The sequence below is a fragment of the Doryrhamphus excisus genome, chromosome 21 (assembly GCF_030265055.1).
Source record: "Doryrhamphus excisus isolate RoL2022-K1 chromosome 21, RoL_Dexc_1.0, whole genome shotgun sequence".
NCBI lineage: Eukaryota > Metazoa > Chordata > Actinopteri > Syngnathiformes > Syngnathidae > Doryrhamphus > Doryrhamphus excisus.
In genome coordinates this window covers 924,152-949,541 of record NC_080486.1, presented here as the reverse complement: position 1 = coordinate 949,541, position 25,390 = coordinate 924,152, and the positions used below count along the sequence as shown (strand labels likewise).

General features: G+C 45.9%; 2 protein-coding genes across 5 annotated transcripts in view; both read left to right on the top strand.

Annotated features, from left to right (window-relative positions):
- The window catches only part of mpp7a (MAGUK p55 scaffold protein 7a), a 50,607-nt gene extending 41,667 nt beyond the window's left edge, over positions 1-8,940 (top strand). For both annotated transcript variants that reach the window (XM_058060661.1, XM_058060663.1), the window contains 3 exons: positions 7,766-8,396; positions 8,485-8,635; positions 8,876-8,940. The gene's annotated coding sequence lies outside the window, so the exon portion shown is untranslated. The remainder of the gene's footprint in view (positions 1-7,765; positions 8,397-8,484; positions 8,636-8,875) is intronic.
- A 2,955-nt stretch (positions 8,941-11,895) lies between these two features.
- odad2 (outer dynein arm docking complex subunit 2) overlaps positions 11,896-25,390 on the top strand; it is a 40,198-nt gene continuing 26,703 nt past the window's right edge. The window contains exons 1-8 of one of the 3 annotated variants that reach the window (XM_058060658.1): positions 11,896-12,058; positions 12,138-12,253; positions 17,903-18,057; positions 18,127-19,836; positions 19,902-20,052; positions 23,787-24,014; positions 24,137-24,294; positions 25,129-25,312. In XM_058060658.1, coding sequence (XP_057916641.1) covers positions 23,791-24,014; positions 24,137-24,294; positions 25,129-25,312 — 566 coding nt within the window. In that variant the 5' untranslated portion in view covers positions 11,896-12,058; positions 12,138-12,253; positions 17,903-18,057; ... (1 more) ...; positions 19,902-20,052; positions 23,787-23,790. Of the gene's footprint in view, positions 12,059-12,137; positions 12,254-17,643; positions 18,058-18,126; positions 19,837-19,901; positions 20,053-21,553; positions 23,387-23,786; positions 24,015-24,136; positions 24,295-25,128; positions 25,313-25,390 lie in introns of those variants that run through there. The other 2 variants (XM_058060659.1, XM_058060660.1) reach the window with 2 other exon arrangements.

The window sequence follows — 25,390 nt, the reverse complement described above, 5'->3', positions numbered from 1 at the left end:
AAGTCATTGAAAAAATCCAAAAAATGTTCTAAAAATGAAAATGAACTATATAAACAAAATGAAAGAATCTGACAATTAAAATATGTGTATAATTAAATACAAACGTATACATTCACCAATATGAAATGAGATCCACAGCAAAATAAAAGTGGAATGTTCCAGTACTTCCAAGGCATTCCGCAAAATCTTCCTTCGGCGACATGACTTCCATGCCATCACATTCGATTATTTTTTTGCATCTTTTGAGGTCACGTACCTTTCCAAGGTTTCCTCACCCGCATTTCAGCTAGAAGTTCACCGTTGTGAAAAACAAACGTTAAGCGGAACGCCGCCATGACAATGGACTCCGGAATTGGGCAGTGGTAGCGATACTTGAAATGAGGCACCGATATCTGCTGTACTTTTACTGTGGTTCCGTGGTTGTCTTGATGTTGGTCTTTCTATTGGTTTGTATTATGAAAGGCGACTGTCATTCATGTAAATGTGTAATGAGGAGCAATTGCATTCTGTTACTATGGCAGTATTAATATTTAGTGGCTCCGCCCACCAGACATGGGCCGCTGCTCACCAGATCGCATCAGCATAGCTCCTCCCTGCCGTCATAACGTCTCCCGTCTTGGCTCACTGACCCACGCGAGTCCGATGTAAATCACAAACGTAAATGGGCCCCAACTCGCTCCTTGTCGACTTGAGGTGTCAAAAGGAAAATAAGTTGGTAAATGTGTCCACTGATAACAAGCTTTGTTTTTCTTCCTCTCGGAAAAAAGACTAAAGTCTGGCAATAAAACGCTCGTCGCTTTCCAGAGAATGAGGTTCATGACCCAAACGCTTCTTGTTTGCATTCTAAATGTGTAGCTCTATAATCACCACGGCCACTTGCAATAAACCTTGTCAGTGGTCTTCCTAAATGGCATTGGGGGGTGCAGCTTTGATTTAAGCCATATGTCACAAACAGGATTTATATCTTGACACCATATGCGAGCGCATTCTTATACACGTGTAGACAGCGCCACTGGATCTGGTATTTCGGTTTACCTTCAAACTGCCACCAGGGGGCCCGGGGGACACAATAAAAACATCCATGCTACTCCCGGACATCGGCCCCGCTGTCAGTAGCTTGAGGAAAAACAAATGCTAATCAGCACGTCTCTACACGGGCCGTCTGCTGGGCATTTGGGGGTCTGTAACCCCCCCCAGGCTGACCCAATTCCACCGCTTTCTTTGCCACCGCAGCCTCTCCTCGCCAATTATTCTATTAGGCCGGCCCACCACTGTCTTGTCCTGATGTCTTTGCTGGTTTCCACTCCACTCCAATCGAAAGACCTTGAGGAAACCATTATCTAGGAGGAAAACCATTAGGTGTCCAACAGGTTGTGAAAACAGCCTGGGTGACGTGCTAATGGCGACGGCAAAGTGGCACAAACCAGAGACTCTTTTTGTCCCCGAAGGGCTCTTTTTCCTGTTTTTGGACTCCAATGACACGCTGAACTCCTGTCCCGTAATGGGACTCCGTTTGAACTGGCGATGGGTACGATATCCTCGGTTTCATGACATTTCAACACGGTATTAACTCCCCATGCTTGTGTTTTTCTTTGGCTTTTTGTCAGAGCTAATGCTAATGCTGGTCGATTGAAGGGCCCAAAGAGAACCAGGACCTTTGGTCACCATAGTGACTTTTTTTTTCAAAGCGGCACCGCCAAATCCTCCCGTTTCATGCGGCGTGTCTGACCTCTAACGAGTCATGACAGAAAATGATCCTGCTGAGACCGATCCACGTTGGACAACAAGTGGTTGGAAACTTGCAAATCAGTGTCTGCTTGGGCGGCCGGACTTGATGTGCAACCCAGAACTCAGCAGGCCGGGGCGGGCAGATCCAGCACTTTAGCCTCAAAGGTAAACGCACGCGAGAGAAAACGTGCCAATCCAGTTCTACTTCATGCTTCATGCAGCAGGAAGGTCAGGAGGATACGTTGTTGGTCTTAGACTAGCTGCCTTACAAATAAGATGGAAGTCGGCTAAAAAGGGGATTAAGAAGGAATTAACGGAGCGTGAAAGCGTCCGGTCTTCATATTGATTGGTGGGTGTAATACGTGTTTGACAGACTTTGGACCGGGTCTGTTCAAGTTTCGCCTTGGGGCCATAAACTGCTGTAATGAAAGGATACCGTAGAGACTCCCCCTTGTTTTCAAGAACAGAGAGGTGGTGATGATGCGGGGGTCTCCCCCCTGATCAAATATTGATCTTGGCAAGGGGCTCATCGGAATAGTTCTGTTGCTTTCTTGGTTATGAAAGTGTTTCCTAATTTGGTCTATTCTTGGTAGAATGCTCTTCTTCTCCTTTAGCGTCTTAGACAAGCAGCGATGGGGCCTTCTGGTCTGGAAGCATGTTCTTCTGTCCCGTGTCTGCATACTTGCTCACAAATATTTTGGAAAATGTTAACCAGCACCCCTACTGTGCCCCTATGCTATTTATTACACATGTTGGATTGACTTGAAATTTCTCCCACAGCCCCATGCACTCTACTGAATGGAGAAAGAAACCCACACTGGCAGGACATGACACGGCTTGAAGGTTGTCGGTTATTCCTGGTCTGTCTCCGTCGTGGCCTGGATTGGCCTGGGAAGGATTTGGGTACCCGGCCAGCCAATGACTTGACTGATGTGGTCCCGCTCGGACATGGCAATGACAATTACAGTAGCGTTGGTCCTGCTGCTCGTACGGCGAACAAAACGCCGTCCAACTCGCTCGTCTCGCTCAAAGAATCGTTCATATTTTCTCAACATGGAGGTACAGTTCTTTTCTGTGGTGACGGTCGTATAAAAACGGGGTGTTTTTGTGTCTGGTTGTTTTGGTCAGCCATGTCTGATTTCACCATCTATTCATCTTCTGTACCTCGCGTCTAAATGAATCATGGGAATGTCAAATCCCCCGTCTTGGGATCAGCACCTACTGAACATTCGGAACGCTAATACGGAACACACTCCAGGATGAACTAGACCAGGGGTGGGCAAACTACGGCCCGGGGGCCACATGCGGCCCACCAAACGTTTGAATCCGGCCCGCCAGTTGCTTTTAAGTATTTCAACTTTTAACATACCAGCTGGCAACATGACTTTCAAGTCGGATGTCTTATTCAGTAAAAAAAAAAAAAAAAATCGTAGTTTGATGTGGTCTGATATTTAAAGTGCTCCTGAAAAAAAGGAAACAAGAACATATAGCTGATAGTATGACAATTAAAATTAGACAAATAATTCAAGGCGTAAAATTATTAAAAATTATTTAAAATTATTAAAAATTATTAAAAAATTATCAAAAATTATTTAAAAAAATATTAAAAATTATTTAAAAAAATATTAAAAATTATTTAAAAAATTATTAAAAACTATTAAAATTTATTTAAAAACTATTAAAAATTATTTAAAAAATATTTTAAAAATGATTAAAATTATAAAAATTATAAGCGTAAAATCATGTGTGTTAAATATATGTTCTGGCCCCCCGCACAATTTTGTTAACTCAATGCGGCCCATGAGTCAAAAAGTTTGCCCACCCCTGAACTAGACCAACATCAGGTCCTTTTTGTTTTTTGTCCCAGTCGTGTCCTCAATGTCCTCTCATGAGTTCAAAACTCCTTCCCCCCTTTGCGAGCCAAACATCATCCAGCGGCGTAGCGGGTGTGCGCCATTTCTCCCTTCCAGCCGAGGTTGAGGTGAAAGCGGAGTCCTGGCAGCTTTTCTTTTCAGCCTGTTGGATGTGGTTTTATGATTTGGACTTGGCCCCTTCCTACCAGTGTGAAACCCTAGAAGCACCACATGCTTTTGTAATGCTACTGAGGTGGAAGCGGCGGGCGGGCGGGCGGGCGGGCAGAGGCGGGGCGGGGCGGCCAGTTGTTGGGCTACGTTCTTGCTAGTTTTCTCTCCGTATCGCAGTGATGCAACGTCTGTAACATCAGTTGCCAAAAATGAGCTGGGAGTATTGCTTGGACGGCGGAGACGGCGCTGGCCAAGTGATGAGAAGAAAGCTCATCCTGGACGGATTCAAAATGTCTCCCATGATGCCATGGGTTGGCTTCATCTCCAAAGCATCGCTCAGACGACATGTCCGACATGTTAGCACAGCGATACACCTCAGACTTCATGGAGGAAAATATCTACATCTGCTGCCATGTTTATGCTAAGGCAGAACGTTCGAATCCGCAGCCGTCTCTCCCAATTCAACGAGCGCCTTTCCATCGTGTTCTGGTCTGCATTCCAGCAGATATAAAACATTTGGATATGATCACAGCCTGGCCTGATTGCTGCGCTGTTATCGTCGTTATCGCCACACTATTCCATTTGTTCACGGAGCCGTAAAAGATCCTTGGAATTTCCTGGACGCCGTTGTTGCAAAGCATCATCTCTGTCTGCACGTCAGACTGATGAAGGAACCAGGAGCGTCATTATCAAGCTGTGGTACGCAGGGTCCCGCCTAAACAGGTCTTCCTAGTCCTGTAGACAACACGTGGCACGGTTGGATGCCCGGTTGGCCCATTTGTCCCTGGTGGTGTAATGGTACGGCTGCTCCCTTTTGTAAGGGATGGAACCCCCACTGCGCTTCCCTGCACCCCAACGTATTTATACTGCCATAAAGTCTACTACAGTATATTGGTTAAGATTGTAACTGTGACTATAGGGGTGTTATTTCATGTCTAGAGGGCTCTAATGTTAAATGTAGTAAGATTGTAACACTGACTATAGGGGTGTTGTTTCATGTCTAGAGGGCTCTAATGTTAAACGTATTTATAAGGTAGTAAGGTTGTAACAGTGACTGTAGGGGTGTTATGTCATGTCTAGAGGGCTCTAATGTTAAACGTATTTATAAGGTAGTAAGGTTGTAACGGTGACTATAGGGGTGTTATGTCATGTCTAGAGGGCTCTAATGTTGAACATATTTATAAGGTAGTAAGGTTGTAACAGTGACTATAGGGGTGTTATGTCATGTCTAGAGGGCTCTAATGTTAAATGTATTTATAAAGTAGTAAGGTTGTAACGATGACTATAGGGGTGTTATGTCATGTATAGAGGGCTCTAATGTTAAACATATTTAGAAGGTAGTGAGATTTTAACGCTGACTATAGGGGTGTTATGTCATGTGTAGAGGGCTCTAATGTTAAATGTATTTAGAAGGTAGTAAGATTGTAACGTGACTATAGGGGTGTTATGTCATGTCTAGAGGGCTCTAATGTTGAACGTATTCATAAGGTAGTAAGGTTGTAACGGTGACTATAGGGGTGTTATTTCATGTCTAGAGGGCTCTAATGTTGAACATATTTATAAGGTAGTAAGGTTGTAACAGTGACTATAGGGGTGTTATGTCATGTCTAGAGGGCTCTAATGTTAAATGTATTTATAAAGTAGTAAGGTTGTAACGATGACTATAGGGGTGTTATGTCATGTATAGAGGGCTCTAATGTTAAATGTATTTAGAAGTTAGTAAGATTGTAATGTGACTATAGGGGTGTTATGTCATGTATAGAGGGCTCTAATGTTAAACGTATTCATAAGGTAGTAAGGTTGTAACGGTGACTATAGGGGTGTTATTTCATGTCTAGAGGGCTCTAATGTTAAACATATTTAGAAGGTAGTGAGATTTTAACGCTGACTATAGGGGTGTTATGTCATGTGTAGAGGGCTCTAATGTTAAAAGTATTTCAAAGGTAGTAAACAGGTTTTCTATGCTCCTGACTGTAAAATATTCCTTTTCCACATGATTGTGCCAATGTGGCTGTGGGCGGCCCTGCTAGCGCCCCCTAAACGGTGTCCAACCCTAATGGTTGTGAAGATGATGTTTCAAGTCGTACTTACGATGTCGCCCCTTGTGTGTACTTAGCACGGTGATGTTGCCACACACGAGGCCGAGAACCAGTGTTTCCACTGTGGTAAAGATAATACTCCTTGGCTGGGGGTGCTGAGGGGGGGTTGAGGCTGGTGAACGAGGAGATAAACCACACCGTAAGTGACACGGACAACATAAGCCCTGGCTTCAAGTGCAGTGGAACAAGGTTTGCTGTAATGTTGAGCGTGTAATGTTATATTTTTACAGATACCCAAGCTCCTGTACAAACCTCATTATCCTGCTGCTGTCAATTACTGCTTGCTTTGGAAGCGTATAGGGGCCTAGCGCCTACGTGCCTATGTGCCTAGTGCCTAGGTGCCTAGCGCCGTCGCAAGCCATGCTGAACTCTTTCAATCACATTTAAGGAGATGATGTAGGCCCTGCCGTTCCATCCTGAACATGTTGGTTGTAGAAGAACTTGGTGAGGAAGAGGAGGAGGAAGAGTGGCCCTAAACCAGACTGGTGACCCCTGCTGGTAAATGGTCTCGGGTGTTGAAACCATGGCAATGAGATCATGCTTACCTCACACGCTTGTTGCCCGCTGTGCTGTTAAACTTGGCGCCATCTAAGCTATACATTTAAAAAATAGACCCACCGAGGACGCATGGCACGTTTGGAGAGATGACGCACGGCTCCAGAAGCCCCAGGTGGCCGGGGCCTGGACCCTCAAGGACCAGCAGCTCTCCAAGACCTGAGGGAAATGGATGGAGCAGGCATATTTAGTGCGAACATTGACTGCACCTCGTCCTTTACGCCTTCATGCTGATGGAATGAACAATTAGCACGTTGGCGTCGCATACGGCTTTACAAGGTGCCAAAGTCTTGGAATCCACTTAGTTCTTCCTCATATTGGAGGGATCTGTAGGTCTACAAGGTCGGGGAATGGGGTTGAATGGGGAATTTCACTCAGTTACAAACGGTAGTGGGTTTTACTAGAACAGGCGAAAATGGCGTCTGATTGTAGAGATTAAAGAACAGACTTTGTCAGTCCTTAGAAGTAACGCATCACAGATGAGTTGTTTTTTTTTTTTTACAAAAGTTTAAAGTTGTAAAAAAAAACAAACAAAAAAACAAATGTTGGGGGGGAAAAAAGAGACCCGTGTTTTTCAGGCATTCAAACACCAAACCTGGTCTTTTAAAGTAAAATGAGGCAGTTTGGTCCCATTATTTCTATCTATGGAAACCTTCATTATTACGTCCAACACAATTAGGAAAAAATGCAAAGTTACTCAACAGGACCATCCGACTTTAGGATGATTTGGAATTGCTTTGTAGCGAAATGAAGGCAGTAGAGCCGCTTTAGGCCCTTGGAAACGTTGGCGCTCCGGCAGCTAAAAGGCCATCATTCATGGTGTTATTTAGTGTCCATCTGGGCCGTCTCCATAACCTTAGAATGACAGCCCTGCTCGTGTTGACCTCCTCTTGTCCAGGAGGGAAAACCACTGCTGACGTTCCCACTGGAGATGATTGGTGACGGACCCACTCGTGCACTTGCTTGGCATGAGTGGCTTTTAGAGGAAAACGTTGACGTGATTCACTTCCTGAATGTGCTGAGCATCTTCTGCAGATCTCATTTCAAACCCCCCCCACCCCCCCACACTTGTCGTACTAGTGTTCTTTTGTAAATGATGATGTGCTTTTTACATTACGGTCTTCCTAACTCTTTGTCCAGACTAAACCTGGTTTGGTAAATAGACCAGACTTCATCTTCCCCAACTTTCATTTCATTTACTTCATCTCCTGTTTTATTCTCGGAACGTTTTACTATTAAAATAAATAATGCATATGGGAAACATTTTCTGAGCTACACAACAATCCCCCAAATAAGTCTTTATAGCTATAACACCACCCCCACCATCATGGTATGACCGTATGTTCTTAAACCTTCCAGGTTGGCTTTGATACGGTCGCCCATGGAGACGTGGGGCACAACCCTTGGCCCTCACCAAAGACCCGACACAACCCACGTGGACGCCTTTGACACTTGCTGCTGTTTCTAAGTAGGCCTAACGAATTACCCGTCTTTGGCGCTCGGGTGACCAAACCCCAGCAGCCGTCGCAGCAACCCTTGGAAAAGTCCAATAAGCCATTAGAGTCGGGGGCTAAACATCTTGATTCCAGGCCAAGTCTACAGATATTTTCCACTAATTCTTTTCTGTACCACAGAACAGATGTCAAAGCCAGTCATGCTGGTTTTCGTTGGTCCAGGACCCAAGACGCTGCTTTCTGTCTTCCCTGTTTTTCACCGGGTGACACGTTAAATGTTATCTTATGACCAGCTCATCTGGTCTGCTGCTGTTTTCCTCACTCGGGTCCTCTCTGGCATCCTCCCTGCCACAGCTGGACGCGTCTATTCTTCTTCAGGGGTCACCACAGCATCAAGGCTTTTTCCTCATGCCACCTTGACCAGAGCGGTCTTAGACCAACAGATGACTTCCAGGCAATGTTAGACCTCGAAAACCCCTGGGGAGCACCGCAGTGTTGGACTTTGAAAACCCCCGCATGACCCCCGCCAGTGTGGGGTGAGCGCTTGTGTCAAACATGTCCAGTGGGCGGTAAAAGTTTTATAGACTTCTCACCTCTGACCTTTTTCTGCTGCTCCTGCACCAGGCCGAGTGAGAGTTCACCTTTGACCCCAACAAACCCACCAGAGACGCTGCCTCACGCGCCCGCCACGTGCTGCCACTTCCTGTTTACCGCTTTCTTCCTTGCAAGCGAGGCTATGTCGGACCTTAACCCTGAAGGCACCGTGACCGGGACGGTAAGACAACTATCAGGTAGTGTACTTGTATAGTACTATATTACAGTACAGTACTATATTACAGTACAGTACTATATTACAGTACAGTACTATATTACCTATAAACTACAATAGATACAAAGGCTGGCAAGGCCCAGCAGGCTGCTTGCCAGCAGTGACTCAGTCCGCCTGAGATTGAGGTAATCACTCCACTCACTCTTTATCCCCCCCACCCCCCCATTCCTCCGCCTCCTCCGGCAGGCCTAAGAGGAACCAGGAGAGCCACTGAGTGGAGAACCATTTCATCTGTAAACATCTTTTCAGTAGTAAGTGAGCCAAAGTGCTGATGACAACACCCGTTTTCTACTGAAAGCAGTTCTGTCACTACACGCTTTAACGAAACCATCTCCAGCTGGGGGGGGGGGTCCGTCGTTAACAGGACACACAGACAACCTGTGGAGGTCACGGCGTCCTTGGCACCAGGAGAATGCAGAACGTCAGCGTGCAGCCCAGACCTGGTATCTGCGTACCATGGTACCTTGGTTGTCGTCATTCCAAAATGTTCCACAAAAACCACAACCTGCTTTGCTTGGGTCCTCCATTTCCCCGACTCCAGCTAGCTGGTTACACAAATGGGATCACACGGGATCACACGGGATCTCCATGTGGACACGATTGGAAAGTAAAGATGGAAGTAAAGCCACCGTCCTGATGTGAGCCTGGTCAGCGTTGGGTTATTGCATGGAGATCTGAATCCCGTGCGTACGTCAGACTGTTTAACCAGATCATCATTGAAAGCAGCCATCACAGCTACTGTTCAAACCCCCCCGGCCCCCCCGGCCCCCGGCTGCGTGGACGTCTGTAACTCACAGTGAGCTGGTGTTGACAGGACCGGGCCCTGCATTGGTAACGGATCCCCGAACGTTGGCCCCAAGGTCTCCTGCCTCTGCTTCCTCCCCTCCTCGGCACGCTCTCTGAATTTGGCCACACGATAGTCCGCCATGACACATGTGGCCGACACGCATGTCCGAGTGGGGAGCTAACAGGAATTTAGCTTCGGGGTGCCCATGCAAAGAATGTGTGTCATAAATATAGCATGTACGCCAGGCCTTGTGGTGCAGGACGTCGAGTATATTCCAGACATGTTATGGTGTACAGTATTCCACGGAGGGCAGAGTGGGAGTTGTGTGTGACAGCGCTGTGATGTGGACACGCTCAAATTACAAGGCAGGGAAGTCGACCACGAGGGAAATGAAGTTGTTTGTGTTGGGGCTTATTGCATGCAACAGAAACCATGCGCTCCGTCTCGAGGCCTCGGCCGACGTTCAAGCACCATTTAGGAGGTACATTCACTTATCACTGGCAGGTCTCGTGATAAATGAGGGATTACTTTATCATCCCTCGCTATTGCCTTACAATAAATAGATTGGTCAGGTGGTGCGTATTATTCTTGGTAGCAGTGATGTTATGAAATGACATGTCAGACTGCATGGAGGCTGGCTAGGGAGCCACCACAGCCTCGCATTCCATGTGGAAATGGTACATTTTTGGCTGCTTTGTCCTCCTTCCTCACTCGGTTTGAGACAAATTAGGTTTCTATGTTAGTGGCGGTCGTCTGTTATGTCCCTGAGCGATGTGATGTAAACAAAGAATAGGAGTATAAATGTGACTATAGGGGTGTTATTTTGTGTCTAAAGGGCTCTAATGTTAAAAACTGTATTTACATTTAATTACATTACATTTAATATCAAATTCACTTAGTGCGGTCAAATCTGGAACCAATAAAGGGAGTGTAAAGTGGGAATAAAAGGGAAACGAGTGTATGCATCCATGCAAATTTCCTCCCTGCACTTGCAGGGATCATGGAATTGTAAAACTGGTAAAAGGATCGCGGCTTTATAAGTGGCGGATAAATTGAGCCAAGAACATCAAATGAGCATGTTTTGGTCCTTGAGGCCTCGGGATTGATGAAACAGGCTACTGTACTCCTTCAATTCTTCACCAGAGTCAAATGTTCTTACACGGCCAATTACCATAAAACCTTCACGCTTGAGGCCTGACGTTGCTCATGAGCGGACCGCTCGCCCAACACGCCATCCTACGCCATTACCTTGACATTCTTTCCACATCCTTTCTCTCCGGTTAGCACAGCTGTTAGCACCGCTGTGCAAAGACGACACCGGTACTGGTCACGTTTGTTTTGGCCTTTCCAGGTCATGATGGAGCTGACGGGTGTTTCTGATTGAGGGGCTCATGTCGGGGATTATATAAAAACTAGCCGGGCCAAAATGTCTGTTCTTTCCATTTGCTGAGGAACGCTATCTTCGGATCTGACGGCCGTTACACCAGAATAAGCCTGGAGATTTGTAGGAGTTTACTAAATCATTGCTCTGATGTTCTTCCTTTGTGTGACAGGAGGACAATCCAAGGAAGAACATCTCGATGGAGATGTTCCACGCAATCATCCTTTCTCCTCCACACTCGTGTGGACAAACGTCCCGTTTCAACTCTCCTCCATGGCATTCTGCTCGTCTGCAAGCAAGCATTCCCAGGACGCCATTCCCAGATCGTTTCCTCTTTTGGCTTGTGGATTTTGGGTGGTGGCACTGGTAACTTCCACAAGCTTGTTGCAGATCCCTAACACACCCCCGAGCAGAAGGATCGTCCGCTCTCCAGTTGACTGGATAATAACACACCAGTACACGCGGCGTGTAGTATTATACCGCCATTATACCGCCATTATACCACGATTATACCACCAGTACACCACCAGTACACGCAGGAACCTGGCCTGCCCTCAAACCACCTTGACCTTACCGTTGAAGTACGGTGCTCCTCCAGGGAGAGCTGAAGATGTTGTTTTTGCTTTACATGTCTTTCAGGCCTCCGTGATGACATCATAGATGGTGGGGGTTGACACCTCACCTCCCTCCCTCCCTCCCCAGCTTGAGGTTGATGCCCCGCAGATGCTCGAGACGGCTCATCTTCTCCAGCCTCCAGCAGGGTGTCCAAAGTCTGTCATTCAAAGTCAAAAAGAACGCAAGTTTTCTTTTGACAAAACATTTTAGTAGCAAAGTAGAATTTTCCTCTGAAACGAAGTTCCATCTGGGAAATTCTCTCATGGAATTTTTTATGATAGTCAAATTATGAGGGATAGTCATAGGAGAAATTTGACAAGATGAAAGAAGAATAAAGTCAAAATATTGACAGTAAAAGAAAAATACAGAAAAAAAAATCAAGTGAAGCAAAGCTGGCCTTGCTGGAAAAAGTTAGGACACCCCTGATCTAGAACTTTTTTATGGAGAGCAACAATTCATTTTTTCCATTTCAGTGACGACGCTTCCGGCTTGTCTGACTTCCTGTACTCATCCATGTTGGTACTCCAGTACTCCCGAGTACTGCCCCATGATGTCCATGTTCAGGATGCTCCAGGGTGGTGATGAGGTAAGTGCTGATCCTCCTCAAGTCCATTTCTCAACACCTTTGCAGCCTTCAGCACTCGTGCGCTGATTGTCTTTTGTAGATGATGGAAGGACCCGCGGACAGCAGACTTTATACCCTGTTGTTTTTGCGGAGGAGGACGGGAGGGGGAGCAGACGGATCATCAGATCATCTCAGGCAAGGCTGACAAGGGATTAGGTAAGAGATGTTGGATGAAAGGCTGAAGTACCCCAAAATCTAAGGAACCATAATTCAAGAAGTCTGAAGATGCAGTGTTTTGCTTTCCAAGCGTATGCCTTCACACCAAACGCCACATGACCAGAAACACTATCTGCTGCCCGTGTGTGTGTGTGTGTGTGTGTGAGATGAGGTCACCCCTCGCACCCCCCCCCCCCCCCCCCCCCCCCAGCCCAGCGGCCATGCACATGAAACCAATTAACTGCTCAGTGCTGCTGTGAAATGACAGCCGGGGCGGGAGGGAGGGGTTGATGGTTTTCCCAGCCCGTGTCGGCCCCCGCGCCTGCTCTCTTGCAGCCGGCAGCTCCGAGGGCAAGGTTCGGGTCCCCGACACGCCGGGGTATGACCCGAGACCTGGTGGGACTCGGCAGTGGGAGCGCAGAGAAAGGAAAGCTGAGAAGAAGCGAACGGAGAAGGGAGCGGTCGCGCTGCTCTCTGGAGCCCAGGCACGAGTGGCACCGCTTCCTAATCCAATTAAAGCCAAAATAACAGGGAACGTGTTGGATGCCGTCCTGATAAATGTGCATCCAATTATCCAGACAAGGATGAAACTGTCCTATCTAAAGTATACGTCTTCCAGCTTAGCTTATTATTACGCTGACATGCAGATGTTGCCTTTTTGTCATTGTTCCGTACCTTAAGTCCTTCTTATGCCCGCAATCCGAGTAGGTTTGCCCATAAATGTTTTCCCTTTTAAGTCTGGAAGCCTTTTAAGTCCATCCATCCATTTTCCTCGGCTTATCCGGGTCACAGGGAGCAAAAAGACCAGACTCCTCCTGCTCGGTCAAGTCGCCAGGCTGGACCAGGCCCAAACGTCAACTGGCATGCAGGTCCACTTGGATTGAACTCCGGGACCGCAGGGACGCTCAACTTTAGCGTTCCCGCTGGACGGCGTCTTTTAGCCGCTAAATCAGCAGCTCAACAGACGCACGTGTTGGATAGACGGTATCAATCATTGGCGTGCAGTCAACCCAACACGATACAACGGGTGTCCAAATACGTCGTAAAACACGTAAACATGCCAAGAGGTTTTCTATTTCTAGAATACATGTATGACCTGCTTAGCTTTGATGCTTTTTCCAAATATGTCGACTTTCTTCTCATAATTAGGACTTATTAGCATAATGACTTTATTCCCATAGTGACTTTCCCAACCTAATTTTCCCCCAAATCCCAAATTTTCTTTATCAAAATATGAAAATAATTTTGTTATAATGCCTTTTAACTCAATGCAACTAAAATTACTTTTTTCTCAAAATTATGGGTTTATTGTCATGACAAAACATGAAATGACAACTCCTTAGAATACAGCTTTTTTTAATATTTTCATTTTATTCTTGTAAAATTTTTATTAATTTTATTTCTGCTATACATTTTAACATTTTCTACTTGAACTTCTTGGAGTTCACAATTGTGACTTTCCCCAAATCAGACTTTAAATCCTTGTAATATACTGTTATTATACTGTTTTTTTCATACTAATACAGCTTAAAAAACTTTATTTCAACTACTTGTTTTTTTAATGTTCTACCCACTTTTCAAATCCTTTTCAGCAACCAATTTTCCCCCAAATACTTTATTTCTGTTTTCATTTTACATAAAAAATCAATTCAATATGTTTTTCACCGTTTCAACTTGATGCGATTATTACGATTATTTTTCCTCACATGATCTCCTAAAATGTCAACATTCTCAATATTCGGGCTCCATCCTGTAAAAGCTGAGCGACAGCCGCGGCCGAGTGGTCGGCGGGCCGCGTTTGGGATGCAATAAAAATGGCGGGCTGCTTTGGTGCATGTTAAGAACTGAAACGTGAGCCAAGGCGTCAGTATGAAGTTGCAGTACTACACTCGTCACTGGAATGTACGCCTCGCTGTGCGCGTATGCCTGATACTTGCTAGCCGGGGGCTGTGCCAATACGAAGATAATGGAATCATCCTAATCTGCTCTTCGTGGCCCTCGGCGAGCTGCTTTCATACGAAGGTTCCAAGGTCGTGCAGCGGTTCCCCTGTGGTGTATCTGCTGCCACATGGCGGTAACTTTAGTTGACTGACATTAGCGAGCGCTGACCAGGGCCTCCTTGTAATCCACTTAGCTGTCATTAGCCGGCGGCTCGGCCGGCCCAGCTGGACATCGGACTGCATTCCTTTTGTGTGCTGTATGGCTGGTGATGGAGAAACAGTGTTTTGCATGTGTTGGATCAGACCTTCCACAGAGATGTTCCGATGGCAGCCCGGACGGAAAGCCATTATCCTGAGACCCTTTCAGAAACGGGATGCCACATTTTTCTCCCTTCTGTGGCTAATAACTCATTTAAAGCCAGTCAAATTAGGGTGACCATATTTCATATTCATATTTCAAACGGCCAGAGAGGATTCTTGAGTCCACATAAGGAACTCTAACGTGGCTTTAAGTGCCATAAATCTTCAGATACACAATGCCCCATGCTGGACCATCCTTATCTCCTCATCTGTCAATCAGCAGAAGCCGTAGCCGAGCTTGACTCGCTTCAAGGAAGGACGAGGAAATCATGAAGTGGAAGGAGATTTGTTATCTTAAATCACTCACAGCAGGGGGCAGACTTTTATGGGACTGCATGAAGATTTATGACCACGTTTCCCTTTTGGTAGCATGTTATCCTGGAGTGCAACGCCGTCTTACATTTGGCTTATTTACTACCTTTGACGAGTACTCGTAGTAGTAGGAGTAGTTCAACCATTCAACTTCACGTATTAAGGAGTGAACCATCTCCGCTCCGTTACAGCCAGGACCACATGGTGAAAAAATGAAAGGATGCTACTTTGATATTTTGGAAGATATGCTAATAATGTTTTGACTTTATTCCCAAATAACTTTTCCAAAAGTCACTATTTCCAAAAATTTCCCCAAAATCACAACTTTTAAAGTACTTTAAAAAGTAACATTTGCTGTTTTTATTCTAGCTGTAAGTACTAAAGTCCCATTTGTCCTCATTAGATTAGATTAGATTAGATTAGATTCAACTTTATTGTTATTGCTCATGTCACTTGTACAGGGCAACAAAATGCAGTTAGCATCCAACCAGAAGTGCAATTTTTATAAGTACATTAGTATGGACAGATCTATGTAAATAAAACTATACAGGCTATGACTATAATACAGTGAGGATATGTACAGGGATATAAATGACTATAATATGGCTATTGTAGATTATACAGATTATAAACAGTATGGGTATGACAATATATAATAACAGTAATATGTACAGTATTGCAATGGAGTGACTAGGGTATGGAAATGACTATAATATGGCTATTGTAGATTATACAGATTATAAACAGTATGGATATGACAATATATAATAGCAGTAATATGTACAGTATTGCAGTGAAGTGACTAGAGTAGAGTATGGTTATTGCAGATTATATAAATTATAAACAGTATGATCAATGAATCAACAGATAGTATATGAGTTTATTCTGGTATTGTTTAGTAATGTCTGGTACAAGTACAGCTACTTCCTACATTTTCTTCCTATAATTTCATAAAATCATAATTCATTCTCACATTAAAACTGCAACTTAGTTTTCCAAAAATTACAAATATATAAAATGTTTTCATATTCCAACTTTAAAAGGTAGAAAATACCTTAAGTTCTAATAGTTCTGGTTTATGCTACTAAATAGCATATTATAATAATGAGAATTTTTTTTAATCTGCTTGGTGCCACTAAAATCTTTCTCATTACTTTCCTTTTTATTTGAATAATTGTAAAATGTCACTTTAATGTTTTCAGTTTCTTTGTTTGGCTGATCTATCAATACAATGTCAGCCTTGTCCGCCACTGCAGTGCAAGCTGGGATATGAGGTCATGCCGTCATCACTTTGGGGTCCGAAGCGGCCAAGTGATGACAAGATAAAAGACGGCGTCAACGCCTCTGATGAAGCCTCGTCACACGCGGCTCGTTAGTAATGGGAGCGCCCGGCCAGCAGGACTCCCTTGTAGAGCAATTAGAGTCCAATAAAAACATGGGATTGGATTGGGGGGGGGGGGGGCACAGACAACCAGGAATGTGATGTAATGAAAGAACACAAAAGAAATTCCAAGTTGGTCACAATAAGAATAACCCATCATAATCCAAATATGAAAAGTGGAAATTCTTTCTTTTTCCAGAATGTCCCTTCTTTGGAATGCCAATGTTGAGTGGATCTTGCCTCATCCTTTTTATGGATTGTGGGAATGCAGTAATCCCTCTCCACTTCCATCTAATATATGAATATAATATATATGAATATGTATCATGCTATCATGGAGATGAAAAAGCTTTGTGCTGTTTTCCCTAAATATTAAATTTTTTTTCCCATGTGATGACTTTTTCCACAACCTATTTTTCATATTCCAACTTTTAAACAAGCTAAGCTTTATGCTACTAAAATGACACAATTGTATGTTTTTTTTCAGCGTTTTCCTGAAATTAAATTAAAATTTTGGGCTTTATTCCCGGAATGTTTTGACCTTATTCCCCAAACTAAATGGGAGTTGGGGTGTCAAGGTGACTATAGGGGTGTTATTTCATGTCTCGGGGCTCTAATGTTCCAAAACCTATTCAGACAGGTTTTCCATGCCCTACCACAATATTCCTACTTTGGGAAATGCCTTATCAGGGTGTGCCTGGAAGCAATTAGCTGCATTAAAGCCAACGTGGTCTCCTGCTGTTATCCTAATTAGGAGGAGAGGGTGAGAGAAAGTGGTGGAAAGACAAAGGAGGGCGGGGGGGCGGGGGGGATAAATGGTTTCTTCCCTCGGCTTGAGTGAGCGTTCTCACCTTTTCCTGACCTTCCATGCAACTTCCTCCTCACTGCACCCCCGCCCCGCTATCCACTCAGCCATCAAAGTGAGCGCTGTGGAAAAGGGAAATGTGAAGGTTGGACAACCTGAATTGGAGTGACGAGTGGTGGGGGTGGGTGGGGGGGGGGGGGGCGTAGTGGACATCCTGTAAGGCCTTGCATCTTGTATTCATTCACCAAAGTACATCACATCTTTAATTGAGCGGAGGACTCCCTTCGATATTGTTGAAATCAAACGCAGATGGCCCCGCAGCGAGACCACGGACTGGAATGTTCTTCTTTCCAGCGATGCCATTTCCAAGATGAATGGTGTCAGCTCTTGTTTACCCAAGCCCGCGTCTCACACGGAGACGCCGTGGGGCGGCCCAAAGATGGACCAGGTGGCTTTCTCCAACGTTCAGACCTTGTAAAGCTTGACAAGAATGGCACTCCGGGGTGACATGTTCACGCATCAACACGGTGACCATGTGATGGCCGAGAGCCACGTGCCCCACCCACTCAGCACCTCTAGCACTCGAACGCAACACAAGCATTAGTCTTATTTTCTCCTATTATATCTACTCCATAGATAATAGGAGTGTAAAGGCGACTATAGGGGTGTTATTTTATGTCTAGAGGGCTCTAGTGTATAGGTGAACAGGTTTTTTATGCTCTAACTACCAAAGTATTTCATGTATAGATGAAATATCAAATGAAGTATTATGGCTAAATTAAGTTTGTGCAGGTTCCGATGGGTTCCCAGGCCAGTTGAGATGGTCTCCCCGTGTCCTGGGTCTTCCACAGGCTGAAAACCTCCCCGGGAAGACTTCATTGATGCCCGAGCCACCTCGTCGGTCCCCTCTCGGTGCGGAGGAGCAGCGGTTCTGAGTTTGTCGCCCACCGTATCTCCAAGGGACAGCCCTGGTGCCTGATGCTTGCAGCCGCCATCTTGACCACGGGTGAGTGTAGAACTGGCTGATGAATCGAGAACTTTGCCTGTCAGCTCTGCTCCTTGTTCACCATGACAGCACGGTGCCGCTCCAGCCTTCCCTCACTCATGAAGACCCCGAGGTACTTCATCAGCGCTTCTGACCCAGAGACGGCACCCCACCCTTTTCTGGACTGGGATTTGAGGTGCGATTCTCAATACATCGTTTTAGAAATGAGGGCCGTTTCTTGCTGCAGTTCCTGTTTCCTGCAGTGGAAAAGGGCTTTTAGATCTCCAGCAAGGCTTTGAAATAAAGAAAATATGTTGAATAGAATATTGAAATGTGAACACATCCAATCCAGTATAAACTCCTAGCAACCCTGCAAAAGGAATAATCTGGCAGGACTTCAATCTAATATTTCCACCCGCTGTCCTAGAACAACACCACCTCCATCCCGTTTCAGCTCCCGGTAGAAAATCCAGTCTGAATCATCTCCAGCTCCTCCAGTTAGGCCAAAGTCACTCTTTGAAACAATGAGACTTCTGTTCCTCCGCCTTTATCAGAAAAGCAGACCTTTCTATTCTGTGAGAATTACGGCCGGCGCTCAATCAAATACGTCCGCGTCGACGCCCAACGTCGGCTTCTCTTTCAAAGCCGCGCTTCCTCTGAAACCGTAACACAGGACTCATGCCTCCCTCTGATGGACGACGTATAAAACGGCCGAAGAATTCCATTCAATGGATGGCGCCGCTTGGAAGTTTCACCTCATAAACATATAAACATAAAACACATAAACATAAATAAGCTACAACATCGGCCACTAGGTGTCACTGTTGCATTGAGGCAATAGCCACTGCAGGAAGTACTGTCCACAACAGGAAGTTTAGAAAAGAACGCTAATGTGTCTTATTTTGTCTCGTCTCCTATGTTGGCCAATAGGAACGTAAAGTCATGTCTCGAGGCCTCTAATGCTAATCTCTTTGGAAGGTTGCTACTAGCTAGCCGCGTGGCGTTGTGGCGAGGTGTCGCTACGCCAGTAACGTAGTTCTTGGCCATAAATGTTTTATCGCTGTAGCTTGGTTGGTATGCAGCTCACGTTATGGAAATGGAGCCTTGGGGGAGGTTTTTACAGAAGGCTTCATGGGCAGAATAGGTGTGTCCCATTACTTGCATTCCTAGCGGCCTCTTTTTAGCGTCTTTTTTATCTTGATAAAAGGGGAGGCTATTTAAATCTTGCAGTACATGATGTATACTATATACTTCTTGGAATACTTACATTATTCCCGTGGGAAGTTTCTTTGGAAACGGGAGGTTAAGCCGCGTCCCAGAATGTGTCCTGGTTGACCTTGGAGGTTGAAGAAGTAGAAGATGAGATGGCATTACCGGAGCGGCGATGAGAAACGGCATCTCCAGCCTTCTGAAATGTGAGGACACGCATGAGCTGATGAAGACGCTTTGGTTCCGTGGAAGAATGCGAGCGCAGGCGTGAAACCTCCAGGAAGCCGGTGTTTATCTTTTCTTTGCAACGTTCATGTCCGTGTCACTTTGTTTTTGGCATGTTCTGGGAAACATCTTGACACGTTTAGGTGGACAAGCTCCTGGAAAATCAAGATCAGCGCGGTGGGAGGGCAGGGGGGTTCTGACAGGGGCTGGACCCTGACCATGACTGTCGCAGATGTATCCTTTAGACCTGGCCTCCCAGAGACCTGGCCTCCCGGGGACCTGGCCTCCCAGAGACCTGGCCCGTGAACCCGCATACTGGGCCCAGCGTGTTTTGACACGCTGTCAGTCTGGTGCGATGGAGTGGAGGTAGGAAGGTGGCTGCACACATGCGTGTACTTGCTGTTTATGTTCCTAATCAAGCTCTCGTTCAGCCTTCCCACCTGGGATACGTCCTGTGGAACCTGCTGATCCCGGGATGGAACGAAACAAACACAAGATGGAGAAGATTACCATCTACGCTGAAGATCAATAATTCATGATGGAGAATTGAAGTGCTGGCAGTGCCTGACGCGTCCCGTTCAGGTAAGACCTGGATGGAGGGTAGATCTGTGAGAAGGTCTGCGTCACACACGTTGCATTCCAATGTCAAGGTGGTCGGGGGCCCCATGAAAGGAACCATGTGGGGGGGGCCTACACAAACAAACCCTAAAGTGCTTCACCTTTGCCAGCTAATGCGTCTTCCACGCGATGGTGACGTTTGGATATCTGAAGTGTTTGAGGAAATGCAGGAGGAGATGTTGGGTTTCATGTGGTCAAGTTCGGATCCTAAGGCCAGGACGGGCACCATGACAGCTCTGGAGTCCTCCTCCAGGCAGGGAGGAACCCGCTTTGGTCTGTGCCGCAGGTCTCTCGGGCAGGCCTCCGACAGCCTGATTAGTCTGCCGGGCTTAGTCATTTTGTTTGTTGGCGTTGGAACGACGTCGGCCTCAGGCTGGCTGCTTGGAAGCCTGTTGAGGAATGGCTCCTATTTCCCAAATTGGAACATTTCAGAGTAACATCAGGATGCTAGCCAAGTACAGCTGTCATTTGGGGGGGGGGGGCGCACACGCTACTGTTTGGGCTTTTTGTCATTTGTCCTAAACCACGAGGCACAGTGATTGGCTAGGCCAAGTATGGTGCACACTGATCATTGTACATGATCGATAACTGGATCGATGATGGCGATACCACCCTTGGTGTCAACGTGATCGATGATGGCGATACCACCCTTGGTGTCAACATGATCGATGATGGCGATACCACCCTTGGTGTCAACATGATCGATGATGGCGATACCACCCTTGGTGTCAACATGATCGATATCTGGATCGATGATGGCGATACCATCCTTGGTATCAATGTGATCGATGATGGCGATACCATCCTTGGTATCAATGTGATCGATGATGGCGATACCACCCTTGGTGTCAGCATGATCGGTATCTGGATCGATGATGGCGATACCACCCTTGGTGTCAGCATGATCGGTATCTGGATCGATGATGGCGATACCACCCTTGGTGGCACCATGATCGATGATGGCGATACCACCCTTGGTGTCAGCATGATCGGTATCTGGATCGATGATGGCGATACCACCCTTGGTGTCAGCATGATCGGTATCTGGATCGATGATGGCGATACCACCCTTGGTGGCACCATGATGGATATCTGGATCGATGATGGCGATACCACCCTTGGTGTCAGCATGATCGGTATCTGGATCGATGATGGTGATACCCCCCTTGGTGCAAACATGATCGATATCTGGATCGATGATGGCGATACCACCCTTGGTGTCAGCATGATCGATATCTTGATCGATGATGGCGATACCACCCTTGGTGTCAGCATGATCGATATCTGGATCGATGATGGCGATACCACCCTTGGTGTCAGCATGATCGATATCTAGATCAATGATGGCGATACCACCCTTGGTGTCAGCATGATCGATATCTGGATCAATGACGGCGATACCACCCTTGGTGTCACCACCCCATTCTAATCCATACTAATCCATACTAAACTCACTGAAGGAAAATTGAGAGGAACATCAAGATGGTTGGTCTAATTAGTTCTCCAGAGGAAAGGAAAGTGTGCTAATTTCAAAGAGAAAATTCAACATTTGAAAGAAAATAAATCCACGCAGGAAACTGTCCCAGGTGTGCCACTCCAAATAAACCACGGGGGCCGAGTACATTCTCAATTAGGGATAATTGAACCACGTTTCATTCGGAGGGTGTCCTTATTTCCCAGAAGAAACATCTACCCCATCTCCACTGTCGCCGTCTTTACCCTTTATTCCCGTTCCTTCTCCGTTCCTTACCTCCTTCACCCCCGTCACACAGCGAGTGAGGAGCACAGCGCTTCTAAGGTAAAAGTCAAATAACATTAGCGCTCCCTGAGCGTTAGCGAGTGCGGCGTTGCCAAACGTGGACATCCACTCCCACCAAAATAATAATTACCCTCTTGGAGATGAAGCAAAGGAGACAGAGGAGCCAGGAGGTGAAGGAAGCAGGAAAGCAAAAGTGGAGGGGAAGGCTTTGCTGATAGATGTTTGCAAAAGTAGAACCAGCTGTGAGAAGAAGAGCAGAACCACTCTTGGGGTTCTTGTCTGGTGGACGCTGGTGGAAGCTAGCATGGACACAAACGCTAGAGCTGATATGATCAGAAGAAATATTACAAACTTTTTCCTAAAATCAGCAATAGGAAAAACAATTTCCCAAAAAGTATTACGCTCCAAATCCGGACTGAGCACTCGATGCCACTCATCATGAAAGCAACGTCCAATGAGTTCCTTCTGTGATGTCCTTTTAGTTTGACTTAAATGCACCGAGTGGGCGCTCTGTCATTTATGTTCTTAAAATGTCTTTATTGCTCTTTTAACATGACCTGACCAGTCTTAGTCACGTCTGCGAGAACATGAGACTTCCCAGGCTTCTCAAACAAAGGATCTCACCGCTTTTATGCAACTTAGCAACTAAAAAGGCTTTTTGTCTCATATTGGACTTTCCTCAGCGGCTCCATAATCATAAATCCTGTCTATATTTGACATGCATCCGTCCACTCCAAAGAAAGCACTGGCACTACACGATTGTCATTTCAAATACATACACTACGCTGGATTTCAAAGCCACAATTGCCGGTTTCGTGCCCATAAGAGGCTTAAGCCAGTTTATTCTCGCAAAATATGATACATATTTAGCAGCATCGGGTTTTATTTACAGAAGGCTCAATGAGCACAAATGTAAGAATTGTTGATGTAATGTCAGTGTGAGCAAGTTACACGGTCATGGCACACAAGGGCCTTTTTACTGTTGTGAATGGGTTGAGGCTGCAATGCCGGGCTTGGGCGATAGGGGGCAGTAGCGTGTACTTGCTAGTTCACCTGCTCGAGAGGAAGAAGAAATTTGCATAATTTGTGGTGGCGTTCCACGTGTGGGTTTCTTGAATAGAAACGTGGATTGCCTTTCTTGAAGGTATAAAGTGCTGTTTTGCACGCCAGACGCCGAGAAAAGACCGAATTGGTGAAAGTAATTGCAATGTTAAGCGTGTAAATGCACTGCATCAGACCTAAATTGCAGTTTAACGACAGCTACAGAAAGTAACATTACATTATAAAGGCCAAATGTAACGTCTTTGTGTAATATTTTGGTTGTTTGCAGGATAATTTGGTTAAAAAGATCAGAACGGACGTCATGTTTTGTCTTTTTACTGGTTGCGCGTCTGTGACGCTGAGTAGGGATGTTTTTTTGATGCACGGCTGTACGCAGCATTACGGTAACGGTAACCAGGGTGACCTGACCAAAACAGGAAGTGTGCTTTCTGATGGAGGTCTTCAGAAACCAATTGACCGCTTGAGGTGCGTGTAAAGGTATGTTAAGTTTCAAATATCTATTGTGTGCTAATGCCAGTGTGTTAGCAGCACCGCTGTGCTATGCTAGGATTTATTAATTATAGTTGCCATCAATTGTCATTGTTACAGCGGAACGTTGGAGGTAATCTAATACAATTATATCTATTTCATATCCCCCTAAATACCCTATTTGAGTTAACGACGTGTGAGCGTTACATTGTAAATACTGCACGGCTACATTTTGAACCATCTCATTTTCCGTCTTTGTTGAAATGTATCATAGCAACCAAAAAGGGAGGGGGGCTACCATTGCTAGTCCGTCACTGCAAAGTGCTAGGATTAAGTTTTTAGCCATTACATTAGATTTGATGAGAGAACATGTATAGAATACCTTCCTCAATTGATTTTTTTTGTCCAGCACAATGGGGACATCGCTGACCAGGGCAGCCCAGTGGGCCGCGTCCGACTCCGGCGGTGGCCAGCTGGAGTCCACGCCGATGAACGACACCCTGCTGAATGAAATCCTTCGCTTTGTGGAGAACTTCAGCTCCCAGAATCCGCAAGAGGCAGAGGTGGTGTTCGAGGAGCCGCTCCAGTGGCGCACCACTTTAGCATCGTCCGATTTCACCGCAGACTATGACATCAGGTGGGACCAATCAGGAGGCGGCCTGCTGGCTGGCTTTCAGTGTTACGGGTCTGTGCAGGCTTTGCTGTCACTGTGGTGCTTTAATGTATTTGACCTTGGATCTCCTGTCTTTGCATCCGCAGCGAGTCCGACGTGGAGTCCCAGGAGAAGGACGACGAGGGGCGTTCGCTGCTGAGTCTCTCTTCCCCCATTGTTTGTGTCCGCAACTTCAACCAGCTCTCTAAACTTGTACGTGTGGCAAACGAGAGGAAGCTTCAGGAAGTTCAGGCATGTGTTGAAGGTAAGGCCGTCGACCACGCGGCGAGCGTCGAGTCCCGGTTGCGTCTGGAATCTTCCACTCCACCGACATTTTCATGTTCATTTTTGGTTTTCATGTCCAAGACCGAGTAAAACTTCCATGAAAAGTGCCGATTCTGTGCACGCAGGTATGGATCAGGTCGTAGCGTCTCCCGAGTCCTAACCTGATGGTAGCTGGTTCCATCCTCGGTCGTGACTACATTTCAACCCTTCTCTCACATTTCTTCATCTGTTCTACATTCCAGTTCAACGTCTGCATATCGGCGTTCACATGCAGTTCAGCTTCATGTCGTTTTTAATCTGCATAAACAAGAATAAGCAAACGACTTCAATTTTTCCCACCATCCACAATCGCACGTCTCTCTCTTCTGTGCCTTCTAAAGATATCAAAACCGGTAAAAGAGGCAACAAGTTAATGGGACACACCTATTCCACCCAGAAGGGTGGCTACTAGGAGGTCCCAAAAGCTCCACCAAGCTTTTCTGGTTCGCTCTCCATGCTGGACCAGGTACATTCATAGCATGTAATACTTGTATTGGGTTCCCATAGCAACATGGAGAGGAAGGAAGGCTTTTTAGGCGCAGTAGGTGTGTCGTACATTCTTAGCTTCATCTTAGCTGTTTTGTAGATGAGATGTACGACACACAGAAAAGAGATGTTCGTCTCTCATGACAATTGGGGATGGTGGAGGAAATTCCAAAAGTGCACTTTTCCTGAGAACAGATTTGGATGAAGTTACGGATGCAGAAGTGGTAAAGATTGTGAAGAAAGAGCGCGAGTCGTATTCCAGCCCCAACGTGTCTGTCCTCATGTTCAGAGAACAGAAAGCCTTTGGTGAAGATTCTTGGTCCCAACTTTGCCAACCTCCATAAGGCTGCGAAGGCCGACAAAGGGAAAGAGCAGCAGCAGGGCAAGGACGCAGACGTCAAAGTCAAGCTGCTCCGCCTTCTTCAGCACGCCGACAAGCAGATCCTCCGCAGGCTCATGAAAGAAATATCAGAGTGGGGGTTCTTTCTTTGTTTTGCCTCATCTTTGTCAGATGATCTAAACAGCTACTGAATGACTTGGGGGAAGAAAAA